Source organism: Myotis lucifugus, unplaced genomic scaffold, assembly GCF_000147115.1.
Source record: "Myotis lucifugus unplaced genomic scaffold, Myoluc2.0 scaffold_586, whole genome shotgun sequence".
Taxonomy (NCBI): Eukaryota; Metazoa; Chordata; class Mammalia; order Chiroptera; family Vespertilionidae; genus Myotis; species Myotis lucifugus.
The window spans coordinates 136,929-152,720 of record NW_005871634.1 but is presented as its reverse complement, the minus strand read 5'-3'; the positions used below and the strand labels follow the sequence as shown (position 1 = coordinate 152,720).

The 15,792-nt window shown below is 42.5% G+C and overlaps 1 protein-coding gene across 1 annotated transcript in view; it reads right to left on the bottom strand.

Moving 5' to 3' along the window:
• Nucleotides 1–16: 16 nt before the first annotated feature.
• EFCAB2 (EF-hand calcium binding domain 2) overlaps nucleotides 17–15,792 on the bottom strand; it is a 123,070-nt gene continuing 107,294 nt past the window's right edge. The window contains exons 4-7 of the mRNA XM_023745854.1: nucleotides 3,597–3,676; nucleotides 2,726–2,768; nucleotides 2,542–2,608; nucleotides 17–432 (exon numbers count right to left, since the gene is read on the bottom strand). Of these exons, the coding sequence (XP_023601622.1) occupies nucleotides 317–432; nucleotides 2,542–2,608; nucleotides 2,726–2,768; nucleotides 3,597–3,676 (306 nt within the window). The 3' untranslated portion in view covers nucleotides 17–316. The remainder of the gene's footprint in view (nucleotides 433–2,541; nucleotides 2,609–2,725; nucleotides 2,769–3,596; nucleotides 3,677–15,792) is intronic.

Here is a 15,792-nt window from a genome sequence, read left to right as displayed (position 1 = left end):
ATTTTGTCAGCTTAACTCATTGGAAGGTAACCTAGATTTTATTGCAGAAAATTAACAACCATCCATGGATAATGTTAAAGTGTTTTAAGAATAGTTTTTAAATAATTAGCAATTTGTCATCCCACAATGCAAGACATACCAAATAAACTTGTTTTAAACTGTTATGATCATCTTTTAAAAAATAGAATATCTTGAAATAGTTGTCATGAGAAATTGACTAGCATATTAGGGAATTGTAAGATATGATGTGAAATGAACAAAGATAAGCAATTTTTAAAAATTATCCTTTCAATTAGAAAGTGAGCCTTCTGAGTGTTTAATTTTCATCTATCACCATCATGGTTATGTAGTCCCTGTAATGAATGAAATTCGATTCTGGGCCAATTGCAGCAGACAGCATTTCTTCCATTTCCTCCTGAGAAAAGGGCTCACCTGGCAGAAACAAGAAGGGAAACTCATCATTCACAACCCTCTGGTGCTTTTCTTTCTCTTTCCACTACCAGCTTACCTGCCACGGGACCCCACCAGCCCCGTCGTGCCGCTCTCCCTGGGGCCGAGAGCCACCCGCCATGACAGTCCAGGGGCCCAGAGAGCATGCCGCTGCACCCCGGGCAGGATTGAGACTTACTTTACCTTGCAGATGTCATAGCTCAAGCAACCTTGGAATCTATCATTCCAGTCAAAATAGCAGAGGCCATCAAGACATCATGAATAAGGCTGTTTATTTACTTAAATTAAAACTATTGAAATTGCCCAAGGAGTAACCTGAAGTCCCGGTTTTATAGGGAGTCTAATTTTTATGGTTAGTAAGAGTATGAAGAGAGGATTCAATGGTTGCTTTACAAAACTGCTGAAGAGCAGATAACGGAGACTTGAAACTGTAACGATTATCTCTGAATATTCCCTAACTAGGTCTGGCCACCGCAGTGATGGCAGTTGCCCCCAGTGGCAGATGCCATCCAGCAGGCGCTCAAAGCACTCCTTTCTGTTTCCCACAGTTTCGTCCAGTGTTGCTGTCAAATGAAACCAGAAGGTGGGCTTTAGTCAGATTCAGGTAACAGCTGAGGGCCGAGGGCCGAGGGCCACCTTGGATCTTGGATATTGGTTTTAACAAGATGAGAAGCCAACTCAGGAAGAATGTTGGAAAGGCTATCGACTGTTTAAGAAAAACTTTGTCCTGATCTTAAACAAAAATACAGAAATATCCAAATTGTCACCTTACCTGTAGAGTCTTATGCAGGCAGGTAAGTTACCTAGGCCTGGGGGTCACCTGCCTTCTGAGCTTAAGTCACCTGCCTCTACAAACAATGCTTTCTAAATTGGAATTCGTTTAATAATCCAGGAATTATTCAAATGGGGATTTTGATGATAATGATGATGGTGTTATCAAACAAAGGGAATGTACTGAGTTCTTTTGAAATCATGCTTACATCCATAAGAAAAAAAGAATACCTGCCCTGGCCAGTGTGCTCGGTGGTTAGAGCATCGGCCCGTGCACGCAAGGGTTTGATTCCCTGTCAAGGGCACCTACCTGGGTTACAGGTTCGATCCCCAGCCCCAAGAGCAACCAATTGCACATCAAAGTTTCTCTCTCTCTCTCTCTCTCTCTCTCTCTCTCTCCTACTCCTTTCCTCCCTTCCACTCTCTCTAAAAATCAATGGATGAAATATTCTCAGATGAGGATTAACAAAAAAAAAAAGAAAAAAAGAAAGAAAGACTACCTGAAATGCTTAAAAGGACAAATTCTGAATCTTATGCCTGATTGTTAAATACTAAATATGCTACCAATAAACTTTGATGGGCACAATAAGTCCTTAAAAGAATACTAATAAACGAGAACTATGTGTGCTAGTCTTTCCTACGCAAAATTACTTGTACTTTTTATTTTGTATCACGTGATGAGAAACTCTGAATCAGGATTCAATCTGTGAACCAGTAAATTGAGCAAAGGAGATAGAACTCTAACAACTTTGCATGGGAGAAGGGGAGATGACCAATATGAGAATAGCCAAGAGAATGTCCATTAGGCTACTGACATTCAAAAAAAACAAACTGACATACCAGCCTAAGCAGAGAGAATTCCTATAGGAAATGTGTTGGCTTATGTGGTGTAGAGATATTATGTATAAGTCTGTGTGTGTGTGTGTGTGTATGTGTGTGTATGTGTACAGTTCAAGTTCAAAGCAAGAATCTTTGGTTCCATGAGCATAAAAAACTGAAAATTTTCAATAGTTCATGTTTTCTAGGTGGCATACCTTTTACTCTGGGAATACTCTAAGTGAATGGAATGCCTTCAATTTATAGAAGTATCATTATACTTTAATGAAGTCCTATAAAGGCAAAAATCCATCTCCCCTTACTACATACCCTTTTCCTCTTACCTACTACTAAACAGAAACCATCCCAATACCAAAATAATAGGAATAGTAAATAACTTTTTAACCAGAATGACTGATTTTAAAGTATCCCCTAGAATTTTTGCATAATTGTTAACCACTTAAATAAGTCACTGTTACAAGATATGTAATAAATAATTCTTACCTTCTTCAGTCATATACTTGATCAGTTCTTCCTTAGAAAGATATCCACGTTTAGTTGGATCTAATACCTAGAAGATAGAAATTATATTTTTTATTTGATGAATAAATTCTACATGATGAATTTTTCATATATATATATATATATATATATATATATATATAAATAAAATCTGGAGCTTACATACCTCAAAAGCTTGAAGAAGGATTTCTTCTGGAATTGGTCTGTATCTAAGTTATGCAAAAAAAAAGACGTAAATACCACAGTATTTAGCTCAGGCTCTACATAATAAATGATCGCATAAAATAAAACAAACACTGCTAACATACTAGAAAAATAATGCTTCCTTCACTGAACTCTTTTTTGGTTTCTAGATATGAAAGTTGAAAGCATTCCACATCCACGGGAAATAGTTCAAAATCACTGGCATGTTTAATATTACCTATTAATTTTTTCATCATCATAGAAATCAATTTATCTTGGAACAAAATTTTTTAAAATATTTTATTGGTTTTTTTACAGAGAGGAAGGAAGAGGGATAGAGAGTTAGAAACATCGATGAGAGAGAAACATCAATCAGCTGCCTCCTGCACACTCCCTACTGGGGATGTGCCCGCAACCAAGGTACATGCCCTTGGCTGGAATCGAACCTGGGACCTTTCAGTTCGAAGGCCGATGCTCTATCCACTGAGCCAAACCGGTTAGGGCAGAACAAAATTTTTATAATAAACCAAATATACTAAGATAATGCTACTCTTTCTCAAGAAAAATAATTAGGGTTAATTCTTATTTATCATTGATAATTCAAAATAATAAGAATGTTGTTGACTTATGTTTTTTGTAGCTTATTTGCCCTTTAATTACACTTTGCTTATTAGATTAATACTGAAGTGATTGATATTTTTAAATAAATACCAACTAGCAGAGCATAGTGAAAAGTTAGAAGGAAGCAATCCTGGGAAAAATACTGGGTGATGATAATATATAAAGTGAAAAAAAAACAATTTGCAATTAATGTAATTATAGTCATTACTTTACCATTGCACTTACTTTCTTACCTTTTTTCCACTAGTATATTGGTCATCACTGGAAGAAACTTTTCAAATCGAATGTATCCAGTGGGTTCTTCTTCCTCTACCTAAACATTCAATAAAAAAGTCACTTATTCATTCAACAAATACACTGAGCAGCTACTTTCCCAAGCACTGTGCCAAGTGTTGGGGATTTGATAATGAGCATCCTTGGGCCTGGGCCCTGCTCCCAGAGTTTATATTCTGGTAGTGGGGACGTATATTAACCAAAAAACAACACAGCTGAGTGTCTAATTATAAGTTTATGTATGAAAAATGAAGTCAAGGGGCATGGGCCTATTAGAGCACAGAACAAAGGAAACTTTTCTCAGCCAGGAGACCAGGAAAGGCATTCGTGAGGAAATCACCCTGGAGCTGATGAGTAAAGGATGCATAGAAAGTCATCAGACAAAGACTGCAGTAAAGAGACTCCCAGCAAGAGGAAATTACATGCACTTAAGACCTGTGTGATGTGTTGCCTTGGAGGCCAGGAGGCTGAAGCATAGGGAGTGAGGAGAATGTTTCCAGATGAGACTGCAGAGACAGGGATCAGACCTTGCAGGGCCTTACTGTCTATGAAAGTGACTTCAGTTGTTATCCTAAGGCCAATGAGAAATCACTGACGTATGTCTGAAAGATACACTGGTTGTGGGTAAGGTGGCTTCTGTAGCAATAAATCTAAGGGTTTGGGTTAGACTGGTAGCCACGGAGAGAGAAGTAGATGGTATCAAAAACTGCTCCAGAAGTAAAATCAATAGGACCTGGTGGGCAAGGATGAGGAAAAAAGAGAAGAGTCAAGGACAACTCATAGGATTCTAACTTGCACAAATGGGATGGATTGATGTTTCCCCTGAGAGAAGGAACACTGCATAAGGGGCCAGGTTAGGGGACCAATCATGATCTCAATGACCATGTATTGAGTCATTGTAAAATAGTTATTAAACACTTAGATGGTCGCCCTCGCTGGTGTGGCTCAGTGGATGGAGCAGCAGCCTGCAGACTGAAGGGTCCCAGGTTCGATTCCAGTCAAGGGCACATGCCTGGGTTGTGGGCTCGATCCCCAGTGAGGGGCGGAGGGTGTGCAGGAGGCAGCCAATCAATGATTCTCATCATTGGTGTTTCTATCTCTCTATCCCTCTCCCTTCCTCTCTGAAATCAATAAAAAATATATATTAAAAAAATACCTAGATGGTCAACAGAACTTTGTTCTACCACTACTAGTTAGGAGAACACTACACCTGGAAAGAGAGTGTTTGGTACCCAGCACTGTTAGATGAGAATGAGAAAGACTCTTGCCCATGGGTTCAACTGTGATGGTGGCTGAACAAAACACCATCGATCTTAACTTTCATGTCAGGTTATTTACCAGGAGCTGTAAATTTTCCACTGCCTTTCAAAAATCCTATTAAAAGGCTCATAAATCCCAACTCAACAGAAGAGCTTTTAACAGATTTATTCTTTGAACAAAAATAAGAAATCTATAGGCTGCTGCTACATGGAACACACTGTCTTCCGAATGACCACTATTTGTTTAATGTTTATACTAGATTCTCGCCTAGTATGAGTGGAGTCCTTAGATTCCACTATTGGCAGAATATGTCCTCGTCTAATGATAGAATGATGTGTTTCTAAGCCCATCAATATATGACCAATTATCTTCAGCTGCCTCTAGGTCCAAGGCAAGCATTTTGCAAATGAATGTTCACATGGCCCTGATGTGCTTGAATGGGTCACACCCTGATTCCCAAACCCAGGAGCTTCTTAAAAATAAAACGTCAATCTCAAGAGACTACCTTTGGAGGGATAATTTTTAAAGTAAAATGTTGAGTTTCTATTCTGATTCCTCAAGAAATCTACTCCTTGCCCTAACCAGTTTGGCTCAGTGGATGGAGCGTCGGCCTGCGGACTGAAGGGTCCCAGGTTCGATTCCGGTGAAGGGCATGTACCTTGGTTGCGGGCACATCCCCAATAGGCGGTGTGCAGGAGGCAGCTGATCGATGTTTCTCTCTCATCGATGTTTCTAACTCTCTATCCCTCTCCCTTCCTCTCTGTAAAATATCAATAAAATATATTTTTTTAAAAAAAAGAAATCTACTCCAGAGCAATGGTTTGCTTTCCTTCCCTCCACCCCCAACAAACCACTGTAGAGCAAATAGTCTCAACTGTGAAAGAGAGACCCCACTTTATTTCACGAGCATCCTCACCAATCTACAAACTGTTTTTAGTTTTTCCAGATGGAGTTCAGCTCTACAGCACACCCTCCACTACATGAGAATTCACAAACACATGACATTATCTAACAAAGCCCCACTTGCACCCACTCCAGTTTCCATACAACCTCCAGGAGCCCTTGGTGCTCTGAACACTGAACACTAGGGTGAAAATTCTGCGGTTCATTCTGGCCTGACAGATCAGTGTGGAGCCAAAGTTGCACAAAAATAATAAGTTAAAGCAGATTTCCAACCAATCAGGATAGCAGAAGAGGCAAAAATTTTCTTTGGCTTTTTTAAACAGAGGGATAATGAATAAAAGCCATGTAGCTCAAAATGAAGGAAACTAAGTTCATCTTCAACTTGGGCAGATTGTGAAAATCTGTCTATGACCCAACACTGTCCCCTGGAGGCCACATCTTATCCATTTTTTATACAAAAAGATCCATGAGCAATGGCATAAAACAGATATATGATGATTCTAAATACACTAAAATAGACTGTTTTATATATATCAAACACTATTTTATATTATAAAAGGTTTTTTACTGTTCAAATAAGCTTTTTAGTTTTAGATTTACAGAAAAGAGATATAGATTTCCCATATTCCTCCCACCCAGTTTCCCCTATTGTCAACCCTTGCATTACTATAGTACATATTGGTTCATTGTCACAGCTAATGAACCAATATTGATACACAATTATTCACTAAACTCCATGCTTTATTTGGATTCCATTAGTTTATCTAAAAGGCATTTTAAAGAGATGGTCTATTCCTTTATCATAGGAGAGAAACAAGGAGCAAAGTAGAGTAGCCCTTCTGAGAATCTAGAAGCAGGTGTGAGATATGGGAGGATAAGACAGGTTCTATTACTTCTGGTGCATAATAGCTAATTTATGAGGTCATTAGTAAGATCATATAAATATACTACTTTCTAGAAATGTTTGTTATCCAGTGATGACTCAATGATTATTTAAATCCCATGTATTGCAATGCCTTTAAGATTTAATAGAAATATATCAAATACTGAACAATATACATAAACACACAAATATAATATGTACATATACACATATAGTAAGCATACAGATATAGTGATAAAGATAGAGAGATGAAGAGTAAGAAGGAGTATTTGGGGTTGAATTGTGTCCTCCCAAAATCCATAGGTTGAAGTTCTATGTAACTGTTTTGGAGACAGGGTACTTGCAGAAGTAATCAAAGTAAAATGAGGTCATTGGAGTAGGGCCTAAACCGCTATGGCTGGCAGCCTTCTAAAAGGGGGAAATGTGGACACGTAGGCATGTACACAGGAAGAGCACCACGCGAACATAGAGACAGTCATGCACAAGCCAGGGGAAAGGCCTGGAACAGGTCCTCCCCTCATAGCAGGACCAAGCCTGCTGACGCCTTGACTTCAGACTCCTGACCTGGAACTGTGAGAAATACTTACTTACTAACTATGCATGGCACATTTTAATCCAAAGACTCTGAATCACTGTCATCAAGCATAATTCCTTACTCATCTCCTGGAGATTAGCAAAGCAGATAGTCAAAATTTAGAATTGATTTTACAGAGTTGGTAGAGAAAATGATACATTTCAGACCTACTTTCTCAGCAGAAAACTCAATTAACCAACTTATAATGAAGTCAAGAAAGATTCCCTAACTTACAGCAGACAAGTTCGAAGACTAGGAATTCATTGCCATTTCTTCACTAACAGCAAAGTCATGCTGGGAAAATCACTTCACTTTGATATGGCTTAGGCCGCAGGGGTGGGCAAACTTTTTGACTCGAGGGCCACAATGGGTTCTTAAACTGGACCGGAGGGCTGGAACAAAAGCACGGATGGAGTGTTTGTGTGAACTAATATAAATTCAAAGTAAACATCATTACATAAAAGGATACGGTCTTTTTTTTTTTTAGTTTTATTCATTTCAAACAGGCCGGATCCGTTTGCCCACGGCTGGCTTAGGGTCTTTAAAAAATGATGTTGCCTTCTTCATAGAAAAATATAACAATGTAGTCACCATGTTAGGCCAAGGCTAGTTTAAAATATTCTGATTAAATTCATCCCCTAGCTTCATGTCCTTGTTTGTAATTCAGGGAGAACATGGTTGTTGTGAAGGTTTCACACGATGCCATGAAGGTGCTTTGTCAACCTTGAGATTCTATTACAATCACTAGAGGCCCAGTGCACGAAAATTTGTGCATGGGGCGGGGGAGGGGGGTCCCTCAGCCCGGCCTGCGCCCTCTCACAGTCCAGGAGCCCTCAGGGGATGTCCTACTGATGGCTTAGGCCCGCTGCCCACAGGGAGGGGGCCTAAGCCGCACTCTGGCCTCCCTCTGTAGGAGGCGACCAGGCCAATCAGGGGAAGGCACCACCCCTATCACCCTGCCACTGCCAGCCGCTGCCATGGCCACCCTCAGCCCTCACAGCTGCCTTCAGCCCTCACAGCCGCCATGGGCGCCGCGGCTTTGTCCAGAAGGTCGTTCATCTGTCTGGTCTAATTAGCATATTATGCTTTTATTATTATAGATTATTTCTGTCAATAGTCGAACACACTTTTGGTTCTATTTCATGCAATGACACCTCCTCCTGAAAGAATCAATTTCTGGTGCTAAAATTTCAGACACATCCTCCTTGGCTCACCATACAGACCTAACTGTTTCTGCCTCCCAACCATCCAGTGCAGCATGGAATGTGGTGAGAATGTATTAAATTGCTGGGCATATCTACCAGCCCGTCCGTCGTCCCTGGACCCCTGCCTAGTGGACAGGGTATGTGCATTAGCAGTGAGGCCTCCACCTCCACTGTTTCCCTACCTGCCTCGTTGGAATGATACAAGGAGAGTAACAGGCAGCCACCAAATACATACCTCCTCTTCAAAAGGCAAAAACAAACAAAGCAAATATATCTTGCTATTGCAAACATGAGGCAAAATCTAGTTTGTTTCACCTAAGAAAAGGCTAATGTGCTGAAAAGGCGGTAATGATGGGAAAGTAATATAGACAGCATTTATGAATGCAAATGTATTAAAACCTCTTTGCAGGAAGATCCCCCAGCAGAGCCTCCACAAACCATGTATAGTGAATTCATCTTAATAGTGTGAGCAGATGTTCGCCTGGAGACCAAGGCCCTGACACACCAACCCGACTTCTCCTCCTCCGAAGAATGACGGGAGTAGCGCCCGGAGGAAAAGCCACTGCTCCGCCTGCCACAAGCAGAGGCTACCCAGTGCCTTCAGATATTCCTCAGTCTCTTTCCATCCTCTTGCCCAATATGAAGGAGTCTCAATAAATATGTAAATATCGTGGGATTTTAAAATATAACAGCACATATCTAAGTCTCAAAGCATGAGGCAAATACTGCTTCTCACTCTCCTTTGGTAAAAGTCCATTTTCTTCATCTATTTTGCGTCTGAGGGTACAAGGAAGGTGAAGTGCCCGTCCTGGTCCTCACCAGCGCCGGTGTTCTGGAGGGACCACAGCCCAGAGCTCTTTGCTCCCATTCCCACAGTGAAATCAGCAGCCATCTCTCTTCTCATTAAAGCCTTATTTATTCTAATGCTGAACTCACCGAACAGGTACAATAAAACACACAGTGGGAATTCATTTCTCCCCAGTGACACAACGATCAGTCAATAAACTGAACTATTTCATGCTTCACGAAAGCAAGATAATATCAGTAGTTAAGATGGTTTATTAAGCACCTCCATTTCAACAAGTTCCAGGTCACCAAATAAGATATGCAAATGAATTAACTATTTGTAGTAAAAATAGGAAAACCATAAGATATTTCAAGTTAAACTCTAAATACCACATATAAAAATCTTAACATAAATCATGTTTCAAAACAAACCATAAATATAATTTAAAAAATATTTCTCTACCTTGGATACAATAAAATAATAAAAATTCATTGACATTTGTCAAAACTATCATATGAAATTTGTAAATCTGCCTATTTTAGAAAAATAATTTACTCTAAACATTCCAGAGGCTGTTGTGCAAAAATTAGGATATGAGATTCTTTGGGGTTTTAAGTCCCTTTCTTATTATTGGAAGTCTATTTTTAAAAAATGACTGAACCATCAGATTCCAAGAATTAACAGGTGGCTAAATCAGGCCATTGATAAGGTCCCTTCCAACTGTGAGTCTCTACAATTTGGAGCCCTGGGGGAATCAGTGGCCACCAAGCCTTTAACTTCCCCATTTTATCCTCTGGGAGTGGCAGGGGCCGGAGGGGCTCCGCTTCACCAAGTGTTTCACGCCCTTCAGTGTCAGCTTCTCTCCACCTGGGCCTGAGTGTCCCTCCTCCCCCCAGTGGTGTCCTCTCCTATTTGGCAGAGGCAACAAGTGTTGGAGCCATGGTCACAACTAGGTCCTCTTCCATCCATCTACACCAAAAGCAATTGTTTGAAACTCTGTTGCATGCAATAGCTAGGAGGAAAGCTTCATCCTGGGTTGAGATTTGGTTTAAGCAAGGGAGCCATGGTTACTAACAATATATATCTGAATAGAGTGATGAATACAGAGTGATCCTCATTCTCCCTAATGAGAAAATTCCCTAAAGGAATTTTGGTCAATTTGAATATATAAACGTATTAGGTCCACAGATATATTCAAAATCACATATATAATAACATGTTAATTTTTAAATATCACTGTTCATTTTTACATTTTATAAAGCAATTGTATTCGAACTCAATGCATCTTCAACAGAAAGACTTTGTATAAATGGAATCATGACATATATGCCTTTTTTGTGACTAGCATATTTCACACAGCATAATATCTTCAAAGCTCATCCATGTTGTTGTATGACAGGGTTTCCTTTTGAAATGTTAGTTTTTAAAAATTAGATAACAGTGTGGAAGAATTGTTCTGATGTAATATTGAGTTTTAAAAAAGAAAAGTATTCCAGTTGTGTTTGAATGATGGCTACCACAGAGATCATTCCCTTACTTTTTTCTTGTCCAATTTTAATTCATTGGCACGTATTTTTAATAATGAAAACTCTGTAATAACATGGTTTTGTTATAATTAGATGAAAAAAGCAAGGTTCAGAATTGTACATACTGAATTATACTATAAGATTACAGTCATTAAAAACATGTACAGAAAAATAACATGGAAGTACACTAAATACTAACGATTATGTTAAGGTGATGGATTATTGGAAAGGATATTTTTCTCTATTTACAAGTTTTCTGTAATGTGAATGTTACTTATACAATAAAATATTTAAAATAAAAATTTGTATTAATTTGTATTAGTCCTGGTTGTGTTCTATATAAAATTATGAAATACTTTTACTTATAAATGTACATTTATGTAAGAGAGGAAAAATCACTTTTGTCGATTTCCCTGCTGTTGATCATGCCTTAGCACCATTTATTATTTTCTTCCAACCACAATAAAACAACACACTCAGTGTACTCTCTGTACAACACATTCCTCCCAGCACCCACCCCCAGCCCAACTTCACCTGTTTCTATTCTGAAGTAATGGCTGGTAGCCAATACTAGATAATCCCCAAAGGACCTCAGGTCTATACTTCTTTAACTCTATCATTTAACCTGACACAAATCAGAGATCTATTCCATTCTTCCACCTTCCACAATGCCAGATGTGTAGGAAAGCTGTTTGACTAAAGAGACAGATATGCTGAGGACAACACTAGCACAGTCGCCGTCGTTATCGAATCATCTCTTTACCCCTGGACAGAATTCCAGGATAAGCCGGGCCCCGTTCTGATCTGTCACTGACCTACCTGGCTGGGAATGTTTCCACTCACTCTCCCATGCCCTGCTACTTGGCCCTGATGAGGGTTTTCATTTTATCCCTAAGCAGCTTTCTTCTCGGTTCCATTCCTGAACACTAGAGGCAGGCATGGTGAGCTCAGAGGGAGAAAATCCAGGGCAGCCAACTCTCTGGCCCTATTCTACTGGACATTCAACCCCTGGCTCACATTACGGCCCTCCCAGACAACTGCGGCAGCATGAAAACCCACCTCAGACCCCCAACCGCAGGAACCGTCATTAAATGCTGTCTCTAGCCATCAAGTCTATGCCAAGGCCACACTATGCTGCCCTCAGCCAGGAACTGAGTGGTGGGGGTACTTACATAAGTGCCATTCCTGAGGAGGGGGACTCCTCTGATGGGCAAGTTTGGACTGAGAATTCCCCACTCCTAGAGCTGCTCAGTCTAAGCCCCTCCCTCCCATTCTCCCTCCCTCTCTCCCTCCCTCTTTCACAGGCATCAGACCTGTACTGTGTTCTGATGGCTCTCCTGGCCTCCCCTGGCTGATGTTCCCCTCACTGTTTTCCACAATAAACCTCTTGACCAGGTAATGCTCACTGTTTGCTTCTCAGCACCCAAAGTATCACAATGGTGCCAGGAGTGGCCGGAGGAAACAGTGATTAGATGGAGCTCTGAGACAGGTTCACTCTCTGCCAAGTAGGCAAGAAGGATGCTGTCCGGAGTGGGGCTGGGGACAGTCTCTGGCCGTTCATTGCTAAAGATTTAACCAGAGGTGACCTGGGAAAATCCAGGGAAGAGAAATGCCTGTGCAGGTGCCATGATTCAAGCATGTGAAAGATGGGGAGAACACTGCCTGCAAACAGTTGAGGTGACTGTGGGTTGCACTGATGCCCTGCAGGAGAATGAGGAGGAACTGAGGGCCATTACCAAGCAGGTGCAAACCACATGTGAAAGCCTGGGAGCCGCCCTGAAGGCTTACAAAGAAGCCCTTATCAACGGCAGTGCAAGAGCAGACTCGGCAACATATCAAACAGGGTGGTCAGCCTCTGCACTTCTTTTTTTCTTTCTTTTCCATTTATCTTTATTGTTGAGAATATTCAGACCCATGAAAAATGTAAAAGCAGCTCTTAGCATGCTGTCCACAGCAGGGCCGTGGGCAGGATTGGCCTGTGGGCCACAGCTTGACATCCACAAATAAAAGGCATGAAAGTTTGAACTGCACAGCCAAGACTGGTATTTAAGGTCAGGGCTCTGGCCGCAAAAACCTGGCACACTCAAACATGGGGTGGAGACATCGGTGGAGACCCCAGACACACTGGTCTGCACCCAGGTAGGAGGCAGCACACCGCTGCGCTGCAGAACACGTCCCTGGCCAGGCCACAGTGCCCTCAGAAACTGCCCCTTTCCTCCCCGAGCAGGCACACGGAATACTGGGCTTAAACCCTAGAATAGCCATCAGGCTGGGAAGTGCAGGCCTGGTAAGGGAAGAAAGAGTCTATACACTGAAACAGCCCAAGGAATTAGCTAGCACGAACAAGGAGGAGCTGAGGGAGTGCCCCTGATATTGGCTGAACGTTTGTCGGAAGGTGCTGGAATAGAAGACTGGATCAGCAAGAATTCACTGGCTTTGGTCATATTCTCAGGACACAGGACCTAACACCGTAGGCAAGGATGACAGGAGAGGGTGGCTCCTTAGACACCTGGCGTAAGTGGTGACCAGCCTGAGAGAAGTAGAAATGCTGAGCTGAGAAAAGGGGGCTGGCTGGAATGGGTATATTATGAAACAGAAAACCCACCAGAGAATTATGTTCCCTGGGAGGGCTCAGAGGACTCCCCCTCACCAAGGACATGAGGAATGTGCTAGTGAGAAAGGCACGGGCATCCCTGAGAAGTTCCGGGTGGCCCTCTGCAGGCCACAGCCAACTGGAACAGGCGCACACAGACCTGGGCGTGGTAATATCCATGGAATGACTGGCCAGCAGCCCCATCCCCACCCCCAAGTAATGGAAGCCAGGCAGAGTGGTGTAACCACAGAAGCTGAGCTCGCATATAATGGCCGGTAATGTTGAAGAGGGAGCCCAGGAAGTATATTCTTAGGGGCAAAACAGATGTGTATCCAAAAAGTAATAGCTTCATTGGACCCCACAATAGAAAAACAATGTAAAGATTTCCTGCTTTATTGAATACTTTCAATAAAATGATAATGAAAAACTGGTAGTGCTTTTTAGTTACTGAGGTGCTGGCATGCGGGCCAAAGAATCATCTTTCTAATCTTCCATGTCTTAACTTTATATAGTGCTTTAGGACTCAAAACATGCCTTCTTATACATCATTTCACTCACCTTCGAAGCAAAGTTTGAAATAGGTATTATTATGGAGAAACTGATACAGAGATTAAGCTACTCACCCAGCCTCAACTGCTTCTCCTCTGCATCCCGTTAAGCAAGCAAGTACTGTGCTGGGTGCGAGGAATAAGGGAATAAAATCCCACTTCCTTCTCTTTTCCTCTTATTCTCTTAGTTGTCCTTGGCTTCCACCAAACCCACACCTAGACGAGCATTTCTGAAAAACACTCTTCTCCGGGTGGCTGCCCAGAAGCGATTTTCCTTTGGGGCCTCTGCTTCGTTGAACTGAAAGCTGCACTTGAAATGAGATCAGACACTTTTCTGGAAAACCAAACAGGCAGGAAGCTCTGGCCTGGGCTGCTCAGTACAGCTGCATGAGATAAGGCTACCCTTCCTCTACACTCTTACAAATAATCAATTTTATTTCATTCGTAGACTGACCAATGCAAGGTAGTCCTTGTTATTTTATTGTTTACTACTTGTTCCGAGCTAGTTTTTATTCAAACCTGTAAAGAACTTTTGTGAATTTGAGCCAAACTGTCAACAATTGCCGGGAAGCAGTATCTCAATGGATTGGGATAGTGCTCTGGAGAATGGCAGGTTTTCATCTATTTTATACATTACAATCAAAGGAGGGACATAGGTGGGTTACATGAAATCCACTGGTGATAGACTAGAGAAGCTGGAGAAAGCCAAGCGGGGGGGAGAGGGGGAGGGAGGAGAGGTGAACCTCTAGGATTGGATAAAAAGTAACATGATAGACACAAACTTAGATGGGTGTAGGATAGCCAACAGTCAACAATTAACATGAGGGAATAAAGGAATCTGTGGTATCTGTCTGGCACCCAGGCACATGAGGTTGTGCCCCAAGGGGTCCAGAAAAAGGGAAGTTACAAGTTACCCAGACATTTCAAGGATATGTTATTATAGATGCAAAAAGACAGATAGGCTCAGTTAAGGTAAAGGTTGACCTTGTCAGTGAGGATACCGGCCTAGGATGTAACTACCCACCATAACTGCTTTTCGTTAAAGTTTAATTTCAGACCATCCTTTGGATTACTTTAGGTCTCTAGATTTGCAAGACTGCCATGTAGGCCTTTCCTGAGCTTGTCAGGTTAGCATGTGGCCCCTTTCATCAACATTTCCAAATAAATATAAATTCCTACAATCTCTACTTCTGCTTCTACCTACCCTCTTTGAACTGATTTTATTTAGAACTAGAGGCCCAGTGCATGAATTTGTGCAAGGTGCAAGGGTGGCGTCCAGCTGGCCCGGCCCCAATAGGGGCGGATCAGGGCTGGCCTGTCGGGGGGGAGGAGATGGCAGGAGGTTGGTCATCCGGCCCGCCCCAATCAGGGCCTGATCAGGGCCAGGCCGGCTGGGGGAAGGGGCCATGGGCAATTGGCTGGCGGGCCCCACCCCTAATTGGGGTTAGGGGGTCAACAGGGGGCAGGACCGGCCATGGGGAGGGGCTGTAGGAGGTTGGTGGGCTTGCCCCCTATTAGGGTGGGGGGGCAGTCAGGGGCAGGGCCAGCAGGGGGAGGGGCTGCAGGCTGATCAGGGTGGTGGGGGCCCATCGGGGGCGTGGCCAGCCAAGGGGAGGGGCTGCAGGAGGTTGGCTGGCCAGCCCTGCCCCCTATTGGGGTGGGGGAGTGCAATCGGGGCAGGCGAGCCGGTGGGAGGGGCTACGGGCCTCTTGTGGTGGGCGGGCTGATTGGAACAGGGCTGGCCAGGGGGAAGGGAGGGGGCATTTGGCCGGTGGCCAGCTCTCGGCTCTTGATCTGGGTGGAGAGTCTGATCAGGGGCAGCTGGCCAGGGGGGAGGGCCATGAGTTGGCCAGCTGGCCCACCCCGATCGGGCTTGT